The sequence below is a fragment of the Carcharodon carcharias genome, chromosome 4 (assembly GCF_017639515.1).
Source record: "Carcharodon carcharias isolate sCarCar2 chromosome 4, sCarCar2.pri, whole genome shotgun sequence".
Lineage (NCBI taxonomy): Eukaryota > Metazoa > Chordata > Chondrichthyes > Lamniformes > Lamnidae > Carcharodon > Carcharodon carcharias.
In genome coordinates this window covers 43,373,196-43,395,073 of record NC_054470.1, presented here as the reverse complement: position 1 = coordinate 43,395,073, position 21,878 = coordinate 43,373,196, and the positions used below count along the sequence as shown (strand labels likewise).

Sequence of the window (21,878 nt, the reverse complement as noted above, 5' to 3'; positions counted from 1 at the left end):
TCCCCTATGTACAACTCCCATCCAATTTCCCAATTTAGCAGTCCCTCTTCAGCATAACGTCTTCCTTTATGTGCCATTTTCACTCCAAGGAGATGGTGATGAGATGGTCAGCCTGCCAGCTCCAGAAGCAGATTAGAGGAAGCTGAGTAGTCAAATTATCCACCTGAGCAGCGAAAATCCAACCCCTAGTATTTGAAGTTTGTTTTTCTCATTCTTTTTCTTACAGGTTATGAGGAAGCTATCAAGACACACTTAATTCTCTATTCCCTGATAGCCATCTGCAATCCTTGTGGTGATGGTGCTGTTACTATGGTATTAGGTAGAAAACCTCAGGATACTGATCCTGCAGTTTCTTGATGCCTCAGTTCTCAAACTTCATGACAGTTGTTTGGTTACATTTTAGGCCATCTAGTCCTCACCTCTGCATCACCCCACCCAATCTACATGCCACCTCTATGACTCTCCCACCCAGTCTCATGGCCCCTTGTAGCTCCCATGCCCACATCCGCTCATGACCCTTGTACACCAATTCATCCAGTATATGCTACAGAAGCAATTAACCCTACATTAACAATGGCATGTGTGAAATGGCTTAGAAAAACACCCATTTCTAATTTTTTGAAAATAAACTGGCATTCCTACAACTCTATAAAAGTGTCAATCAAAAAGACCATTAAGTATCAATAACAGAAGCTTTAAGCACTTGACACCTCTTAACCTTGTGCAAATAAACATGAGGCATTGACAAAAGAGATCACAGGAAAATAATTATAACCTTATAATTGGAATCGTCCAATTGGGCCCTGCCTGCCATTTTAAATGGTTCTGGAGTCCTTCTGACTCCACAAAAATCCAGACATCTGATACAAAAACAGAAAATGTTAGAAATGAACGGTAGGTTTGTCGGTATTTGGAAAGAAATGAAGGCTGTTTTCAGATGACATGCTATGGAATTTTCCGCATTTTTTATTTCTGTTTGTGTGCCTCAGTATTGATCTTGAATTTTTCAAAGGTTCCTTCTACCAAGTGTGAAATATTTTTCTGTGATGTTTTATAGTACTATGGGCCACAGGATTATACAGTTGATTTTTTTAATGTTTCCCTTTCCCTTTCCATGGTTGAGCAGTTAGCTCTTGGAAATGTCCAGATCTGCAACTAACTTGACACTTCTAATTTTTCCTCCATCTGTCAAAACAAATTTACACTGACCTCATAAATGGCTGAGGTTCAGAAAGCTTCAAGGGGAGAAGCTATGTACTCTGTTAGGTGTGACACTTTAAAGGTCACTTTAAAGTAGTGGTGTTTTAGGTGGACTCTAGCACTCACTAGTTGCTTTTAATCTCTGCAAGACCTGTGCCTGCACCACTGGGGTCTTACACTGACAGTGCAGCCTGAAGGTAAACTTACCATATTTGCTAAAAAGTACTGACTCCTAGTAAGCCTCGGTAAAAAATGGATTTGCTCTCTGATTGTAGCTGGCTTCACAAGACCCTTGCATTGAGAACCAGAACACAGAACTGGTCTTGCATAATGTAAAAACAACTTTAATTCAGCTTCCTTATTCCAGCAACATATTCGTTTTTCCTGAGTCTACAACTGTGATAAAAGAAGCTGGCTAATGGCAGCTTCTAAATAAAGACAGCAGCAGTATAAAAGTGGCTTTTGTTAATGCATGAATAAACTGTGAAATTGAACTTTCAAATACACTGACAGAATTTGCATTTGACACCAAATATGATTGTTGCATAAACCTTTATAATATAACAAAAGCAAAATACTGGCGATGCTGGAAATCTGAAACAAAAACAGAAAATGCTGGAAAAACTCAAGCAGGTCTGGCAGCATCTGTAGAGAGAGAAACAGAATTAAAGTTTCGAGTCCAGTATGAATCTTCTTCGGAACTGGCTTTATATTATGCTCGACCTATGGGCAAGATTGTAACTCATTTAAAATTAATCCACTTAACACAGAGTTAAAATTGGGCCTGATGTCTCTAAGCAATAGCCATACAAAGGAATAAACAATATTACTCTGTTCCTCTCTAGGTGGAGACATACCTTGGGTGATCCTTTAGATCCTGACTTTCTGTACAAATTGTGAATGAAAGCTCAAAATGTTTACAGGCCTCAAGACACACAGATTCTCCTAGATAGTTCATACGTCCTGATAACAGAATAATCAAGATGCCCAGACATAAAATAGTTTCTGTCAAAACACCAGATGCCGACTTGTTTACCATCCAGAGCTCATTATTTCAAAATTCATTAACAAAATTTTTCATCAAAAAAAAGGCACAAAACACATCCTGCAGCTGTATACTGATAAATTAAATGCTATAGAATCCTGGGCATGAACTATTTAATCATCTCATTATTTCTAGATACGATACAAATTCACAAATTGATTTAAGGTTTTGGTTTTCTTTTTATTTAAGCGATTAAACCAAATCCTAACCGTTTGTACATGTTTACACAAATAGTGAATCTTACAATACTTTAGATCATCGTTGAATATATAAAAGATTTGCTTATGCTGGGTAGCGGGTAATGTCAGCCTGCTTTACAGACAAAAAAAATGTTTTGAAATAGTGATTTCTTAAAATTTGGTCTTGGGGTGAGGGTGTTGCTAACTAGGCCAGCATTTGTTGCCCATTCCGAATTGCCATTGAGAAGATGCCACCGCCTTGAACTGCTGCAGTCCATGCTATGTAAGGAGGGGGAAAGTTACCTGGGCATTTTGTACCAGCATAGGACCTTCTGATTTAGTCAATAGTCAGGAACAGGAGTGGGTGATTGCAAGTGAGGTAGGTATGGGGACCCAGAAGGTAAAAGTGGAGGACCCTCAGTCTTTGCAATTGTCCAACAGGTTCAAGGTTCTTGCAATCTGTTTGGATGAAAGTGGTGGCTGCTGGGTGGCTGAGAAAACTGACCATGGCACCAAGGTACAGGAAGGTATTCAAGCAGCGGGAGTTAATAGGAATATGGTGGTAATAGGGGACAGTATAGTCAGCGGTATAGACACAATTTTCTGCAGCTGAGAGCAAGACCCCAGAAAGCCGTGTTACCAGCCCAATGCCAGGGTTCAGGACATCCACTCTGGGCTACAGAGGAACTTGCAGTCGGAGAGGGAAGATCCAGTGGTTGTGACTCAGGTAGTTACCAATGATATAGGTTAAGCTAAGGGAGTATGAGCAGCTAGGGGCTAAATTAAAAGCAGAAACTCAAAGGTAATAATTTCTGGATTGCTACCTGATCCATGAGCAAATTGGCTATAAGCAAATAGGGTAAATCAGATTAGAGAGTTAAATTCATGGCTCAAAGATTGGTGTGGGAGAAATGGGTTTTGATTCATGGGGCACTGGCACCAGTACAGGGGAGAGTGGGAGCTGTACCATTGGGACGGTCTTTACCTGAACCCTGCTGGGACCAGTGTTCTGGCGAGTTGTTTAACTAGGGAGGTAGAGAGAGCTTTAAACTAAATAGTGGGGGCAAAGGATCAAGATTGGGAAGGTGTGAAAAATGCAGAAGACAAGGCTAAAGAGCAAGGTAGAAATAAGGGAAATGATGATCAGAGCGTGACAGGAAGGCTCAGAGTGTAGAAACCTAAGAGTACACCAACAGATAAGGCTAGATGTCACAAAAATAGTAAAAAGACAGAACTAAAGGCTCTATCTGAATGCACATAGCATTCATAACAAAACAGATTAATTAACAGCACAAATAGAAATAGACATAAAAACAAAAATAAAAATAAAAACAAAAAACTGCGGATGCTGGAAATCCAAAACAAAAACAGAATTACCTGGAAAAACTCAGCAGGTCTGGCAGCATCGGCAGAGAAGAAAAGAGTTGACGTTTCGAGTCCTCATGACCCTTCGACAGAACTAGGTGAATCCAAGGAAGGGGTGAAATATAAGCTGGTTTAAGGTGTGTGTGTGTGGGGGTAGGGATGGGGGGGGGAGGGGGAGAGAAGTGGAGGGGGGGGTGTGGTTGGAGGGACAAGCAAGCAGTGATAGAAGCAGATCATCAAAAGATGTCACAGACAACAGAACAAAAGAACACATAGGTGTTGAAGTTGGTGATATATATCTAAACGAATGTGCTAATTAAGAATGGATGGTAGGGCACTCAAGGTATAGCTCTAGTGGGGGTGGGGGAGCATAAAAGATTTTAAAATATTTAAAAATAATGGAAATAAGTGGGAAAAAGAAAAATCTATATAATTTATTGAAAAAAAAAACAAAAGGAAGGGGGAAAGAAACAGAAAGGGGGTGGGGATGGAGGAGGGAGGTCAAGATCTAAAGTTGTTGAATTCAATATTCAGTCCGGAAGGCTGTAAAGTGCCTAGTTGGAAGAGGAGGTGTTGTTCCTCCAGTTTGCGTTGGGCTTCACTGGAACAATGCAGCAAGCCAAGGCCAGACATGTGGGCAAGACAGCAGGGTGGAGTGTTGAAATGGCAAGCGACAGGGAGGTTTGGGTCATTCTTGCAGACAGACCGCAGGTGTTCTGCAAAGCGGTCGCCCAGTTTACGTTTGGTCTCTCCAATGTAGAGGAGACCGCATTGGGAGCAACGAATGCAGTAGACTAAGTTGGGGGAAATGCAAGTGAAATGTTGCTTCACTTGAAAGGAGTGTTTGGGCCCTTGGACGGTGAGGAGAGAGGAAGTGAAGGGGCAGGTGAAATAGATATGTATATTATAACCCATTTTCGACACTGCATGATGCCAAAGACTGGGACCTGAATATTCAAGGGAACATGACATTTAGGAAGGACAGGAAGCTAGGAAAAGATAGAGATGACATAGATACAATAGAGAAAGATGACCTTAGTTTGGAGATGAAGATATAGAATCAGTTTGGGTAGAGATGAGAAAGAGTAAAGGTAAGAAGTCACTTGTGGGAGTAGTTTATAGGCCCCCTTAGCCATAACCACACTGTAGGACGGGGTATACAGGAAGAAATAATAGGGGCTTGTGAGAAAGGTACTGCGATTATCTACATATAGATTGGATGAATCAGATTGGCAAAGGTAGCCTGAATAATGAGTTCATAGAGTGTTTTCTGACAGTTTCTTAGAGAAGCATGTTCTAGCACCAAACAGAGAGCCAGCTATATAAGATTTGTTAATGTGCAATGAAACAGGATGAATTAATGACCTCATAGTAAAGGCACCCCTAGGTATTAGTGATCATAATATGATTGAATTTCACATTCAATTTGAGGTAGAGAGGAGTGGATCTGAGACTTGTATTTTAAACTTAAATAAGGTCAATTATGAGGCCATGAAGACAACTGGCTGAAGTGAACTGGGAAATTAGATGCAGTAGCAGACATTTGAGGAGATATTTCAGAACACTCAGAAAAGATACATTCCAGTGAGAAATGAAAACTTATAAGGGAAGGTTGCACCATCACTGGCTAACTAAGGAAGTTAGAGTATCAAATTGAAAGAAACATTGTATAATTCTGCAATGATGAGTGGCAGGTCAGAAGATTGGACAGAATGTAAAGAACAGCAAAGAATGACGAAAAGATTAATAAGGAGGAAGAAAAGTTAGAGTATGAATGAAAGCTAGTTAGAAATATAAAAACGGATAATAAGAGTATTCAGTATTTAAAAAGGAAAAAAGTAAATTTTCACCTAGAATGTCTGCCACTTCAACTGACCTATCCCTTAACCTAATTTCCCTGTTCACTTTAGCCAGCTCTGTCTTCATGCCCTTATTTAAATTTAAAATACAAGTCTTAGATCCAATCCTCACTCCTCCAGAGAGTGAGTCTGGGGAATTAATAATGCAAACTAAGGAAATGGCAGATGAATTGAACAAATATTTTGCATCCGTCTTGGCTGAAGAGGGTACAAATGACATCCCAGAAATATTTGCGAAACGAGGTGAAAGGGAGGGAGGAACTTCAAACAATTACAATCACCAGGAAAAGAAAATTATTAGAACTAAAAGCTGACAAGTCCCCAGGTTCTGATGGACTTCATCCTAGAGTCTTAAAATAAGTGCCTGCTGAGATAGTTGAGGCATTGGTTTTAATTTTCCAAAATTCCCCAGCTTCTGGAAAGGTCCCATTAGATTGGAAAATAATGAATGTGGCTCCTCTATTCAAGAGAGGAGAGAGACAGAAAGTTGGAAACTACAAACCAATTAGCTTAGCATCTGTCATAGGGAAATTGTTGGAATATATTATTAAGGAGATTGTAATGGGGCACTTAGAAAATATCAATGCAATCAGGCACATTCAACATAGTTTTATGAAAGGGAAGTCTTGTTTGACTAATTTATTGCAGTTTTTTTGAGGAAGTAACAAGCAACATGGATAAAGGGGAACCTGTGGATTTGCTGTACTTACATTTCCAGAAGGTATTTGACAAGGTGCTATCAAACAACGCAAAATAAGAGCTCACGGTGTAGGTGGTAACATATTAGCATGGATAGACAATTGGTTAGATAACAGGAAACAGAGTAGCCATAAGTGGGTCATTTTCACGTTGGCAAGATGTGGTAAGTGGAGTGCCAGTAATGGGCCTCAAATATTTGTAATTTATAGTGATAACCTGAAGGGACTGAAAATATGGTTGCTAACTTCACTGATGACACAAAGCTAGGTAGGAAAGTAAGCTGTGAAGAGGATATAAGGAGCCTGCAAAGGGAGAGATAGGTTAAGTGAGTAGGCAAAAATTTGGCAGGTGGAGTATAATGTGGAAAAATGTGAAATTGTCCACTTTGGCAGGAAGAATAGAAAAGCAGTTTATTATTTAAATGGAGAGAGATTGCAGAACTCTGAGGTCTCGAGGGATTGGGTGTCCTGATACATGACTCACAAAAAGTTAGTGTGTAGGTATAGCAAGTGATTAGGAAGGCAAATGGAATATTGTCATTTATTGCAATAGAATGGATGGGATATTTTGCTGCAGTTGTACAGGGCAGTGGTGAGACCATATCTGCAGTACTATGTACAGTTTTTGGCTCTTTATTTAAAGGATATAAATGTGTTAGAATCTACAGAGAAGGTTCACTCGACTGATGGGAGGGGGGTTATCTTCTGAGGAGTGGTTGGACAAGTTGGGCCTGGAGTTTAGAAGAACGAGAGCTGATCTTATTGAAACATATAAGATCCTGAGGGGACCTGACAGGGGGGCTGCTGAAAGGATGTTTCCTCTTGTGAGAGAAACTAGAACTAGGGGACAGAGTTTAAAAATAAAGGTTCTCCCAATTAAGAAGAAGATGAGAAGATTGTTCTTTTCCTCAGAGCATCATGAATCTTTAGAACTATCTTCCCCAGAGAGCGGTGGAGACAGGGTCATTGAATATTTCTAAGGTATGCGTAGATAGATTCTTGACTAACAAGGGAATCAAAGGTTATCGGCGGTGGGCAGAATGTGGAGATGAGGCCACAATCAATAGGGGAAACGATGGCGTAGTGATATTGTCGCTGGATTAGTAATCAAAAGACTCAGGGTAATGTTCTGGGGACCCAGGTTCAAATCCTGCCATGGCAGATGGTGGAATTTGAATACAGTAAAAATCTGGAATTAAAGTCAAATGATGACCATGAAACCATTATCGATTTTAGGAAAAAAAAACATATCTGGTTCACGAATGTCCTTTAGGGAAGGAAATCTGTCGTCCTTACCTGGCCTGGCCTACATGTGACTCCAGACCCACAGCAATGTGGTTGACTCTTAAATGCCCTCTGTCAAATGCCCAGCAAGCCGCTCAGTTGTATCAAACTGCTACAAAGTTACAAAAAAGGAATGAAACAGACGGATCTACCTAAGCACCGGAAACGACGACAGCAATCTCAGCCCTGTCGACCCTGTAAAGTCCTCCTTACTAACATCTGGGGGCTAGGAGCAAAGCTGAGAGAGCTGTCTCACAGACTAGTCAAGCAACAGCCTGACTCATCCTCACAGAATCATATCTTTCAGATAATGTCCCAGACACCACCATCACCATCCCTGGGTATGTCTTGTCCCCTCGGCAGGACGGACACAGCAGAGGTGGCAGCAAGTGGTATACATTCGGGAAGGAGTTACCCTGGCAGTCCTCAACATTGACTCCGGACCCCGTAAAGTCTCGTGACATCAGATCAAATATGGTCAAGGAATCCTCCTGCCGAATACCAGTTACTGTCCTCCCTCAGCTGATGAATCAGTGCCCCTCCATGTTGAACACCACTTGAAGGAAGCACTGAGAGTGGTAAGGGTGCAGAATGTACTCTGGGTGGGGACTTCAATGTCCATCACTGAGAGTGGCTCGGTAGCACCACTACTAACCGAGCTGGCCGAGTCCTAAATGACATAGCTGCTGGACTGGGTCTGCGGCAGGTGGTGAGGGAACCAACAAGAGGGAAAAACATACTTGACCTCATCCTCACCAACCTGCCTGCTGCAGATGCCATCTGTTCATGACAGTATCGGGAGGAGTGACCACCGCACAGTCATGGAGACAAAGTCCTGCCTTCACATTGAGGATACCCTCCATTGTGTTGTGTGGCACAACCACCATGCTAAATGCGATAGATTTTGAACAGATCTAGCAAATCAAGATTGGGCATCTATGGGACACCGTGGGCCATCATCAGCAGCAGCAGAATTGTACTCAAACACAATCTGTAAACTCGTGACCTGGCATATCCCCACTCTACCATTCCCATCAAGCCAGGGGACCAACCCTGGTTCAATGAAGAGTGCAGGAGGGAATGCCAGGAGCAGCAGCAGGCATACCTAAAAATGAGGTGTCAGCCTGGTGAAGCCATAACACAGGACTACTTGCGTGACAAACAGCATAAGCTAGACTGAGCTAAGCGACCCACAACCAACGGATCAGATCTAAGCTCTGCAGTCCTGCCACATCTAGTTGTGAATGTTGGGAGACAATTAAACAACTCACTGGAGGAGGCAGCTCCACAAATATCCCCATCCTCAATGATGGAGGAACCTAGCACATCAGTGCAAAAGATAAGGCTGAAGCATTTGAAACAAGCTTCAGCCAAAATTGCCCAGCGGATGATCCATCTCTGCCTTCTCCAGAAGTTCCCAGCATCACAGATGCCGGTCTTCAGCCAATTCGATTCACTCCACATGATATCAAGAAATAGCTGAAGGCACTGGATGCTGCAAAGGCTATGGGCCCCGACAATATTCCGGCAATAGTAACTTGTGCTCCAGAACTTGCAGCACTCGTAACTAAGCTGTCACAAGAACAACATAAGAACTAAGAGCAAGAGTAGGCAATTCAGCCCCTCGAGCCTGCCCCTTCATTCATTACCATCATGACTGATCTCATTTTGGTCTCAACTCCAATTTCCTGACCTCTCCCCATAACCTTTCAACCCGTTACTAATTAAAAATCTGTCTCCTCCATTTATTCAGCGTCCCGGCATCCACTGCACTCTGAGGTAGTGAATTCCACAGATTCACGTCCCTTTGAGAAAAGTAATTCCTCCTCATCTCTGATTTAAATCTACCACCCCTTAGCCTAAAATTATGGCCTCTAGTTCGAGAATGCCCCAGAAGGGGAAACATCTCCACATCTACTTTCTCTATCCTCTTTAGTGTCTTATATACCTCAACTAGATTTCCTCTCATCCTTCTAAACTCTAGCGAATATAGGCCTAAACTGCTCAATCTCTCCTCATAAGACAAGCCCCGCATCTCTGGAGTCAATCTGGTGAACCTCCTCTGAACCGCCTCCAGTGCAACTACATCCTTCCTCAAGTAAGGGGACCAAAACTGTGCACAGTGCTCCAGGTGTGGTCTCACCAATGCCTTGTACAGTTGCAACAACATTTCCCTATTTTTATACTCTATTCCTTTAGCAATAAATGCCAAAATTCCATTTGCCTTTGTTATTACCTGCTGTACCTGCATATTAGCTTTCAGCGTTTCATGCACGAGGACACCCAGATCCCTCTGCACTGAAGCATTCTGAAGTTTCTCTCCATTTAAATAATAAGTCGCCTTTTTATTCCTCCGACCAAAATGGATAACCTCACACTTATCCACGTTAAACTCCATCTGCCAAATTTTGGCCCATTCACCTAACCTGTCCATATCCATTTGTAAATGTCTTATTTCTTCCTTGCAACTTACTTTCCCACTTATTTTGGTGTCATCTGCAAATGTAGCTATAGTACCTTCTATCCCTGAATCCAGGTCATTAATATAGATTGTAAATAGTTGGGGCCCAAGGACCTAACTCTGTGGCACCCCATTGGTTACAACTTGCTATCCAGAAAAAGACCCATTTATCCCGACTTTCTGCTTTCTGTTGGTTAGCCAATCTTCTATCCAAGCTAATATATTACCCCTAACTCCTTGTGATCTTATCTTGTTTATTAATCTTTTGTGCGGCACCTTATCAAAGGCCCTCTGGAAGTCCAAATATACTACATCTACAGGATCCCCATTATCTACTTTGCTTGTCACATCTTCAAAGAGCGCTAGCAATTAGTCAAACATGATTTACTCTTCATAAAACCATGCTGACGCTGTTTGGTAGCATTTTGACTTTCCAAATGTCCCATTACTACTTCCTTAAAAATGGATTCCAACAATTTCTCAATGACAGACATTAAACTAACTGGTCTATAGTTTGCTACCTTCTGCCTCCCCCCGCTTTTTGAATAAGCATAATATTAGCATTTTTCCAATCCACAGGAACCTTTCCGGAATTTTGGAATATTATAGCCAATGCATCCACTATCTCCGCTGCCACTTCCTTTAAGACTCTGGGATGTAGGCCATCAGGCCCTGGGGACTTGTCACCCTTTAATCTCAATAGTTTGTTTGCTCAATACTTTTTCTCTAGTGATGGTGATTGTTCTAAGTTCCTCCTCTATATCCTCTGCACTACCTGCTGCTATTGGGGCGGTACTAGTGTCCTCCACTGTGAAAACTGAGGCAAAATATTGATTAAACGTCTCTGCCATTTCTGCGTTCCCCACTATTAACTCCCCAGTCCAGTCCTCCAAGGGACCAACATTCACTTTAGCTAGTCTCTTTCCTTTTATATACCTGTAGAAGCTTTTGCTATCAGTTTTTACACTTTGCGCTAATTTTCATTCATAAGTTACCTTTGCTCTTTTTATTTTTTTTTAAGTAACCCTTTGTTGATCTTTAAGTTTCCCAATCTTCCAGCCTGCCACTGAACTTTGCAATTTGGAATGCCCTAGTTTTTGCCTTTAAGTTAATTTTAACTTCCTTGTTTAGCCATGGATGCTTTTTTCCTCTCTTACCATCTTTCTTCCTCATTGGGATATATTTTACTTTGGAGGAATTGAATATTCCTTCAATATCTGCCACTGTTCATCAACTGTCCTACCTGGTAATCTTCCTGACCAGTCCACTAGGGCCAAATCTGCCCTCATACCTATATAGTTACCTTTGTTTAACTCCAGAATACCAGTGTGGGACTCAAGTTTCTCGCTCTCAAACTGAACTTGAAATTCAATCATGCTATGATCACTCTTCCTTAGAGGATTCTTTACTTTGAGAGCATTAATTAATCCCATCTCAATTCACAAAACCAAATCCAGAATAGCCTGCTCCGTGGTTGGTTCCACAACATATTGCTCCAAGAAACAATCTCTAATACACTCTATGAACTCTCTCTCGAGGCTACCCTTGCCAATTCGATTAGTCCAGTCTATATGCAAATGAAAATTACCCACGATTATTGCCGTGCCTTTCTTACATTCTCCCAGTATTTCCTGATTTATACTGTGCCCTACTGCTAAACTACTGTTTGGGGACCTATAGATTACTCCCATTGGGGACTTCTTTCCTTTGCTATTTCTTATTTCTATTCAAACTGACTCTATGTCTTGCTTTCCAGTGCTTATATCATTCCTCACTGCAGCACTGATCTCTTCCTTTACTAACAAAGCTACACCACCTCCTTTTCTTTCCTGCCTATCCTTCCGAAACACTGAGTACCCTTGTATATTCAACTCCTAAACCTGTTCTCCCTGTAACCACATCTCAGTAATCACCACCAAATCATACCTATTTATCTCTATTTGTGCTGTTAACTCATTAGTTTTATTCCGAATGCTATGTGCATTCAGATGCAAAACCTTTAAGTTTGCCCTATTGTCAATTTTCCTTACTCTTATATGATTCTTTGGTGCAATATGGCATTCACATACTCTGTCCTTTCCTTTCACTTTTTGATAGCAATCAGCCTCATCACTAACCTGCACTCTTACCCTCTCCTTAAACTTTGATTTTTTATATTTCCATGCAACTGAACCCTCCCCCTTACTATTTAGTTTAAAGCCCTATCTACGACCCTAGTTATGTGATTCGCCAGGACACTGGTCCCAGCATGTCCCAGTACAGCTACAACACTCGCATCTACCCAGCTATGTGGAAAATTGCCCAGGTATGTCCTGTACACAAAAAGCAGGACAAATTCAACCCAGCCAATAACCACCCCATCAGTCTACTCTTGATCATCAGTAAAGCAATGGAAAGGGTCATCAACAGTGGAATCAAGCATCACTTGCTTAGCAATAACCTGCTCACTGACGCCCAGTTTGGTTTCCACCAGGGCACTCAGCTCCTGACCTCATTACAGCCTTGGTTCAAACATGGACAAAAGAGTTGATTTCCTAAGGTGAGGTAAGAGTGACTGCCCTTGAAGTCAAGCTGCATTTGATTGAGTGTGGCATCAAGGAGCCCTAACAAAACTGGACTCAATGGGAATTGGGGAAAACTCTCCACTGGTTGGAGTCATACCTAGCACAAAGGAAGATGTTTGTGGTTGTTGGATGTCAGTCATCTCAGCTCCAGGACACCACTGCAGGTGTTCCTCAGGGTAGTGTCCTCAGCCCAATGATCTTCAGCTGCTTCATCAATGACCCGCCTTCCATCATAAGGTCAGAAGTGGGGATGTTCGCTGATGAATGTTCAGCACCATTCATGACTCCTCAGATACTGAAGCAGTCCATGTCCAAATGCAGCAAGACCTGGACAATATCCAGGCTTGGGCTGACAAGTGGCAAGTAACATTCATGCCACACAAGTGTCAGGCAATGACCATCTCCAACAAGAGAGAACCCAATTATCGCCCCCTGATGTTTAATGGCATTACCATCACTGAATCTCCCCACAATCAACCTTCTAGGGGTTACCATTGACCAGAAACTGAACTAGACTAGCCATATAAATACTTGGCTCCAAGAGCAGGTCAGAAGCTAGGAATCCTGCGACGAGTAACTCACGTCCTGACTCCCCAAAGCCTGTCCACCATCTACAAGGCACAAGTTAAGAGTGTGATGGAATACTCCCCACTTGCCTGGATGAGTGCAGCTCCCACAACACTCAAGAAGCTTGACACCATCCAGGACAAAGCAACCCGCTTGACTGGCACCACATCCACAAACATTCACTCCCTTCACCACCGATGCACAGTAGCAGGAGTGTGTACCATCTACAAGATACACTGCAAAAATTCACCAAGGCTCCTTAGACAGCACCTTCCAAACTCATGACCACAACCATCTAGAAGGACAAGGGCAGCAGATAAATGGGAGCACCAGCACCTGTAAGTTCCCCTCCAAGTCACTCTCCATCCTGACTTGGAAATATATTGCCGTTCCTTCACTGTTGCTGGGTCAAAATCCTGGAACTCACTTCCTAACAGCACTCTGGGTGTACCTACACCACATGGAGTGCAGTGGTTCAAGAAGGCAGATCACCACCAGGTCCTCAAGGGCAACTAGGAATGGGCAATAAATGCTGGCCCAGGCAGCGAAGCCCACATCCCATGAATGAAAAAAAAAATCAGCCATGATCTTATTGAATGATGGAGCAGTTTGAGGGGCCAAATCACGTACCCCTGCTCCTGCTCCTGATTTATATGTTCACCCACAATGCTGTTAGGGTGGGAGTTCCAGGATTTTGACCCAGCAGCAACGAAGGAACAGTGATATATATTCCAAGACAGGATGGTGCGTGACTTGGAGGGGAACTTGGAGATCATAGTGTTCCCATGTGCCTGCTATTGCTGTTCTTCGAACTGGTAGAGGTCATGAGTTTGGAAGATGCTGCAGAAGGAGTCTTGGCGAGTCGCTGCCGTGCATCCTGTAGACCTGAATTCCCCTGCTGTTGTGGTGGGATTTGAACTCATTTTGGACCATTAGTCCAGGCTTCTGGATTACTAGCTCAGTAACATTATCACTATGCTACCGTTCCTGTATATTTCTGAGGGCAACAGTATTGCACAATCTGAGTGAACAAATAGTTCCCAACAATCTTTTTTTTGAAACTGTGAATGCCCACTAACATCACCATGGAAGAAACTGCAAATTAAATAATTAATTTAGTAAGTGCAACATTTCATGTTATCAACTTGCTGTAATTCAAGTGGAAAGTCCATTGCAACCCTGAAAGCTCAGTGGTTATGCAGTACCCAACAGGGCTAAAAGAATTAGCAAGAGCAAGAAACACTTTATCATCTTCATAAACCTAACAAAGTAGTTATTAACTGCAACAAAATGTATTTATGCTTTTGCAGTGATGAAGACACTGAAGATGGATTCTGTCAACCGTACAGGGGGATTGCATGTGCTCGATTCATTGGAAACCAAAGCATTTATGTGGATTCCCTCCAGATGCAGGGAGAAATTGAAAATCGAATTACTGGTAAGCAGCAGAGCAATTGCCCTTTGTGCTTCAGCCCACTGAAGAGGAAGCATTATCTTCCATTTTATTTTCCTATCTGAGGTTGCACGTCAACCTCTTCATTAAGCCTCATTTAAATATGTCTAGACATATTGTTTGTTTTTACATTTTAGAAGTATATTTATACCATTATGCGTGCTGTACAAACTGATTTTCCAAATGTTCAAAGGGTCAACATTTTTTCAGTGGCACTTCCGCAAATCAAGTACTAAACAGCTGGTACTTTTGGTAGCTGCTGTACTTACTATTTTTAAGTGCTGTTTAATGATGTGGGGTTGTTGTCTTGAGTTATCTAGTTTAAAACAATAGGTAATTTACCTTCATTGGTACCAATTTTTAAAATAAAAGCTCCTTTAAATTTTGATCCTTTGCACATTTTGGAAGTTAATACAAAACCACAAGCAGAATTTGTGTTTACCTGTTTGTATGCCTCTTGTTGTCGTATATGCTATCTCCTTGTGATATTATCTGTGTCTGGATTTGACTTTCTGTCTGCCAGGATTTTGATCAAGAGCTCCATCTTTTTATTCTTCAGCAATGACTATGCATAGCTTCCATTTTCAGTGACCAAAATATTGATGCCTGTATTTGTAATGTACAGGTTTATGTATGCTGCAACAGGAAACTATGCAGGAGGCATAAATTGGACAAAAGCATATTGGCAGCTTATTTTTATTTTCCATTGAAGCCAATGGTAAATGGACTGCCAATCTCTGTGTTTTGCCCAACCGCCAAAGTCAGATGTCACCCTGTTTTGTTTTTTATTGCAAATGAAATGGTTGCTGCGGCATACTGACAGAAAAAAGATACCATTATATGTATGGCTGTCACATCACTTTTAAGCATCAAAATGCAGGAAAAATATGATTGCTATTTGCGGCCAATACATATTTGGAAATGGAGGAGTCCTAGGAGTTCTGATTTTAGCTTTGAAGTTAATAACATTACAGGATCCCTACCCAAGTCAGATATTCTGACCTATGAGGAGATGTCATTTTTGCTTCAACTCAGCTTTTCATTTGTTTCTGTTATTCCACAGCTCCCTTTATAAAATTAATAATCAACATGTAATTGTCTTGCTCTACTTTCTTTTCCTTCTTTCATTCTCTATTTTACTGTACTTCCCCTTCCCTACCTGCACCTTGTTCCCTTCTCACCAGTCTGCCGATCTTGCATGAGCATGTTATTAATAACACTGTGTCATCACTGCAGCTGACACTGTTCTCATTGTAGATGCTGTACTTAACAAAGATTCAGAACTTTATTTGTCACATTAACTGAGAAAATACCAAATAAATATGTTTAGAATATGTGCAACAAGGTGGGATTCCCAGCCAATTCTTTACTGAGTCATTTGGCTCATCCACCACCTTCCTCCTGCTTATTAGATTAACTTTGCAAAACCCAAATAATGCAAATGCTGGAAATCTGGTCATCCATCAATCTTAAGTGTTAACTCTGTTACTCTCTCCACAGATGGTTCCTGACCTGCTGAGTATTTTCAGTGTCTTCAGATTAATTTTGCTTAAATAAATTTTGCAAAGATGTTGTTTACTTGAACTATGCAATTTCCTGTATTTGAAACGTACAAAAATATAGGATTTTCAAACTCGCAACCAGAACTGTGCCAAATATGACTGTGGAGTTGCACATTTACTTCCTGAATTATAGAGACACCATGTGGTAAAGTGGAGCAATTCCTGTCCTGCAGGTATTTGAGTTGCTTGTGACAATCAAATAATGCTCAACCCAAGAATTACAGGAATTTACTTACACAATTTCAGAGAGCCATGTAGTTGTTAAGCATGAAGCTACTGAATTTCTTGGGTGTCAGTGTTGTGTTTTTCTGCAATACATTTCTTAGAATTGGTATCAGGTGTAGTAGGCATCCACCATGCAATGCCTCATTCTTCAACAAGGATAAATAAAACTTCAGTGCTACTTTGCAGCTTGGCAATGAAGATACCACTGCTAATACTGGTACTATCAATTATTGTGGCTTGGTAGGGAATTGGTTAAAATAGTTCCCTTGAGGTTTCATACTGATTTGAAGATGGGAACCAAAATGGGCATCCTGGCTGGTACTGAGTATTCCTATACTTAAACAAAGGAGTATTCAACTTTCAAGAATAACTACTGCTCTACTTTCTGAAACTTGAAAGCATAAGAATTATATGTGTAACATGTTATTTTTACACTATATACCAGGATCAAGACAAAATCTATGGTTTATTTAAAGCTGACCAATTACAGTTTCAGGTCACCAGTGTTAAAGTTATCAAATTTTCTAGCATTAACAAAATATCACAATTTGGTAAACAGATAGTTATGTTCAACCAATTTTGTGTTTGATTTAAAAGCAATTATTTTTGTTTGAAGTAAGGATGCCATTGGGTGGAGCCCATACTAAACAGTAATTTTGTTGAATCATTTAAAAATCAAATCCTGTATATGCATGTGTGTGCTAAATGCTAACTCCAATCTGAAGATTAACATTATGTGCATGAATTATTTTAACTTACTTCTAGCTAAAACCTGTCTAAATTTAAGTTGATTTTAATCAAACAAAACATATAATATATAAAACTGGGCCAAGTGATTTATTGTAATGATGTGTTTGATAATTATAGGTTACATATAGCACTACTTTATAAATCAAATATTGTGCTTCTCATTTCAGCTGCATTTACTATGATTGGTACTTCCACCCATCTCTCGGATCAATGTTCGCAATTTGCCATTCCATCTTTCTGTCACTTTGTGTTCCCTCTCTGTGATGATAATTCCCGTAATCCCAAACCACGGGAATTATGCCGAGATGAGTGTGAAGTTCTGGAAAACGATCTGTGTAGAACAGAATACGTCATTGCAAGGTCAAACCCACTCATTCTTATGCAGCTTCAGTTGCCAAACTGTGAGGATCTGCCACTGCCGGAAAGCCCCGAGGCAGCAAGCTGCATGAGAATCGGAATTCCTGTGGATAGGATTAACAGATGTAAGTATGAAAAAGATTTGGTTTGTCTTAACTAATCCTATCAATCATTGATGTGTTCCATTCTCCTGTTGTTCTCTGATGAAAATATTGTTGTTCAGTAATTAAAATATTTAGACTGTTTGAGCACTTGTATGGATCTCAAGTGAAAATCACATGTTCAGCCCACAGACTAATGGAATATAATAAGCGACATTTTCAAATGTCAGGAAACAGAATTTTTTAGCAATTCAGAGGAGCAAAAATTCCTGACAGCTCCACCATCAAACCACCACACTACCTGCCCTCCACCCCAACCACACTAATGCTTTTCATTTTCTGCTGAAGCACATAACTAGTCAATTACTCTAAGGTTAATTTAGACCATGTCAACAGTCTGAAGAGAGAAACATTATACCATATAATAACAATGCACAAATCTGCCTAGCCAGGTAGCATTTCTTTCTTTCTTCTTCTTTGTTCCTTTAAGAGCACAATTTTTAGCTGCTATTAAATAATCAATAGAATTAACTAAATTAGTTAATTCAGAATTTAACTGTAATTCATACACAATGTCAGGAGACTGATTTTTTTATGAGTGCGTTTGATAGTCATTCAGTTTTTAGACATTCTGGCTCTTTGTCAAATATCTGTGGTTATATGTTTTTGGAAATATAACGCATAAATTTGACTGCAAGCTGCTGGACAAAGGAACATAAGGACAGCTGTAGACCATTCAGCCACTCGAGTCTGTTTCATCATTCATTTAGATCTTGGCTAATCTTTACTTTAACGCCATCTAACAGCCTTCGTACCATAACCCTTAATACAGTTGCCTAACAAAAAACCCATTAATCTCTTTCTATAAATTTTCAATTAACCCAGCCTCGACATCTTTTTGTGAGAGTGTCCCAGATTTCAATCAGCATTACGTAAAGAAATGCTTTCTGGCACCATCCATGAACAACCATGCTAAAATTTTAATAAATGTGCCCATGTTCTGGACTCCCCCACCAGAAGAAATGGTTTCTCTCCATCATCTTAAAACACCTCAATTATATCACCCCTCAATTTTCTATACTGAAGTTAATACAAGTATTGTCCATACAAGCAAAATACTGCGGATGCTGAAAATCTGAAACAGCTCTGAAGAAGAGTCAAATGGACTTGAAACGTTAACCAAGTTTTTCTCTCCACATGTGCTGTTAGACCTCTGAATTTTCCAGCATTTTCTGTAATTGTCCATACAACCTGTCCTCAAGGTGTGGTGCCCCAAATTGAACAATTACCCTAAATACCATAAAACCAGAGTTTTATGTAACTGTAACATAACTTTCACCCGGTTATATTTAAGTTCTCTTGAGGTAATGGTCAGCATCCCATTAGCCTTTGAAATTATTTTTTGAACCTGTCCACTAGTTTTTGCTGCTTTCTTTACTTGGAATCCTAAATCTCTCTCTCTCCCTCCATTTAAAAAGCACTCTGATCTAACTTTCTTAGGTTCAAAATGGATGACCTTGCGTTTCCACATGCCACGGTTTTGCCTACTCGCCTTATCTATCAAAATTGCCTGGCAACTTTCTGCTCCCATTCAAAGTATTTACTACACCATTTAACTTGGTGTTATTAGCCTACTTGGATACGTGACTCTCTGTTCCTTCCTCAATGTGATGTATAAATGATCATGAAATATTTTTTACATGCTAATCCTGGAGGCATTTTAAAAACATTTGGGTTTTCTGCTTTAAATTAAACTTAAAAGCCTGAATGACTGGAGAAAAGACATTTTTTAAGTTGAGAATAAAACAAAATGCAGTACTGAGTTTTGAGAATTTATATTTATAAGGTCTAGAAAGGATTTTGTTTTGATATTAATTAATTATCTGGCAAAAGATGGTGCATTATTTAACAGGAGTTAGCAGAGTGTGCTGTTCATTTACCTGGGTGTGTTATTGAAAGTTTAAAAACTTAAGGTATAGATTGATGCACTCAAAGGTTTGGGAAGTTGCAATTCATAAATGAAAAAGAGTGAAGATAATGAGAACTGAAATAATGTTTTTAAAAAATTAAAGTCTGACATCTTGAAGCAGGTTGAATTTACTATCATGAACATCATATCGGGAATATATTTGTAAAGTGATCCAAATATTCCTTCCAAATAGAAAATTAATTGAGTTTTCTATTTTATTCCACTTTTTTTATAATTAAGAAAAAAGGTATCAAAGTTGCATAACTCTGATAATAATGGGCAGAATTTTATGGCCCATCGTGGTGGGGGTGGGGGCTTGGCCATAAAATGCGACTAGCTGTTCAAAAGTCCATTGACTTAGGTGGAACAATAAAATCCTGCCAGCGTAAAATTCCACCCAATGAGTGGTAAATGTCCATGCAGAAGTCACCTTCTCCTGACCCAATTCATAGGTCTTAATAGCCTGGTGAAAGTGGGGCTTGGGCATTAAACTTTGCAGTGAATATTACATAGAGCAAGATAACTCCATAGATGGTGTTGTGACTAGAATAATTTAGTACTTTAGAGCATCTCAAATTTCTACTGTGGGTAGGCCCACCTCCTTACAGAAGTCTGGTATAATTAACAAGATTATATCTTCCTGATTGGCTGTGCAACATGGCTTTGTTTAACTGATGGGTAAAAACATTCCTTAGTACATTCTTCAAACCCATGTCATTGTGCAGCAACCAGAATGTTAGCAAGTGGTAAAAACCCATTATACAGCACTACCAATGCTCTGGATGAAACCAGCGCCACCCAAATTAGACAACATATGTATGACATTTAACACTTTTTTTGTGGAAATAATCCTTCTGGTTCCATATATCTGCTTTTATAACTAGCCATCAGATTAAAGATGACTCTCCTAAGGCTAATTTGCCGATGTATTTGTAAATTGCAATGTTCCTGTGACATTAATATTTTTCATTAAAATTGCTTTTGTTGTTTACCTTTTCTATCAATCATGACATTCATAACTGATTTCAATAAATAGAAGGAAATGGACAAAGACGAGCAATACGAGAGCTGAGTCAAACTTTATCTACATAGTTTGCATATGTAGCAAAACTCATCAGCCTAGATATTCATTTTTGGGTTAGTTGCATTTAAAAATAGATTATTGGATAACTTGTTATAATGAAACACATTGAGGAACCAGAAATATTTCAAAACTTAACATCAAGACATTGTAGCCACTTTGAGCACTACAATCGTGTAGATTTTATTATTGGGCTAACCATCAGAGATAATTAATTAAGTTGGCACTGAAAGCAAAGCAAAAGTAAAGATTAGATGTGATTGTAGGTGTGATTGAAGAATGTATAGCAGAAGAACCAGCATAAATTACAGGAATAAACAGGATTGAGGTTCTGTGCTTTGAATGAAACATACTTTATTCAGTCTAGTGTGCCCTATATGCTAAGTGTATCTTTGTTTAAGTTGGCCATACAGATCATAAATGCTACAATGGCAGTGGAGCAGATTACAGAGGAATTGTCAGCGTGACAAAATCAGGATATAAGTGCCAGTCGTGGAATTCCCAATATCCTCACACTCATCAGTTCAGCAGCTTGGAATATCCAGAACTTGGAGGTGGCCACGCTTACTGTCGCAATCCAGGTGGACAAATGGACGGACCGTGGTGCTACACACAGAGCGATGCTCGCCTTGAACTCTGTGATATTCCTGCCTGCCGTAAGCTTTAGCAGCTTATTTCATAATAACATTACCTGTGCCATAAAGCTGTATGTTGGTGTTTTGATTATGTGGTACTGTACGTTAAACATTTTGCATTGTAATAGTGAATTCATCTTAAATTAATTGCGTGTAATTTGAACATAAACAATATAAATGAAAGACAAACTATCCATTCATCAGTGACAAGCTGGTGGACTGGTCTATCATACTACCCCTCTCAACGCTTGCACTTGCTTTGATCCCAACCTGGGTGATGGATTGAAGTAAGCATGGAACACACAGCTGGCTATAATTGACAATCTCATTCAGGAAGTCACATGAAAGATTAGTGAAGGGGAATGAATAGTGTAGTAGGAAGTACTATTCTGAGTCCTGGACTGAGTGGAGGGAGTCTTATTCTGCATCTAGATCATGCTATTCTTCATCTATCATTGCTTGATGCAAAACTCTGGGCACCTGAAATTGAAAAAGCTTTCTATTTCTTAGTGCTAATATGCCT

General features: G+C 40.2%; 1 protein-coding gene across 3 annotated transcripts in view; it reads left to right on the top strand.

The window, feature by feature from the left end:
* Positions 1 to 21,878, top strand: part of ror2 (receptor tyrosine kinase-like orphan receptor 2) — a 341,044-nt gene that overhangs the window by 295,156 nt on the left and 24,010 nt on the right. For 2 of the 3 annotated variants that reach the window (XM_041186822.1, XM_041186820.1), the window contains 3 exons: positions 14,533 to 14,660; positions 17,380 to 17,694; positions 21,122 to 21,376. In XM_041186822.1, the coding sequence (XP_041042756.1) occupies positions 14,533 to 14,660; positions 17,380 to 17,694; positions 21,122 to 21,376 (698 nt within the window). The remainder of the gene's footprint in view (positions 1 to 14,532; positions 14,661 to 17,379; positions 17,695 to 21,121; positions 21,377 to 21,878) is intronic. The other variant, XM_041186821.1, reaches the window with a different exon arrangement.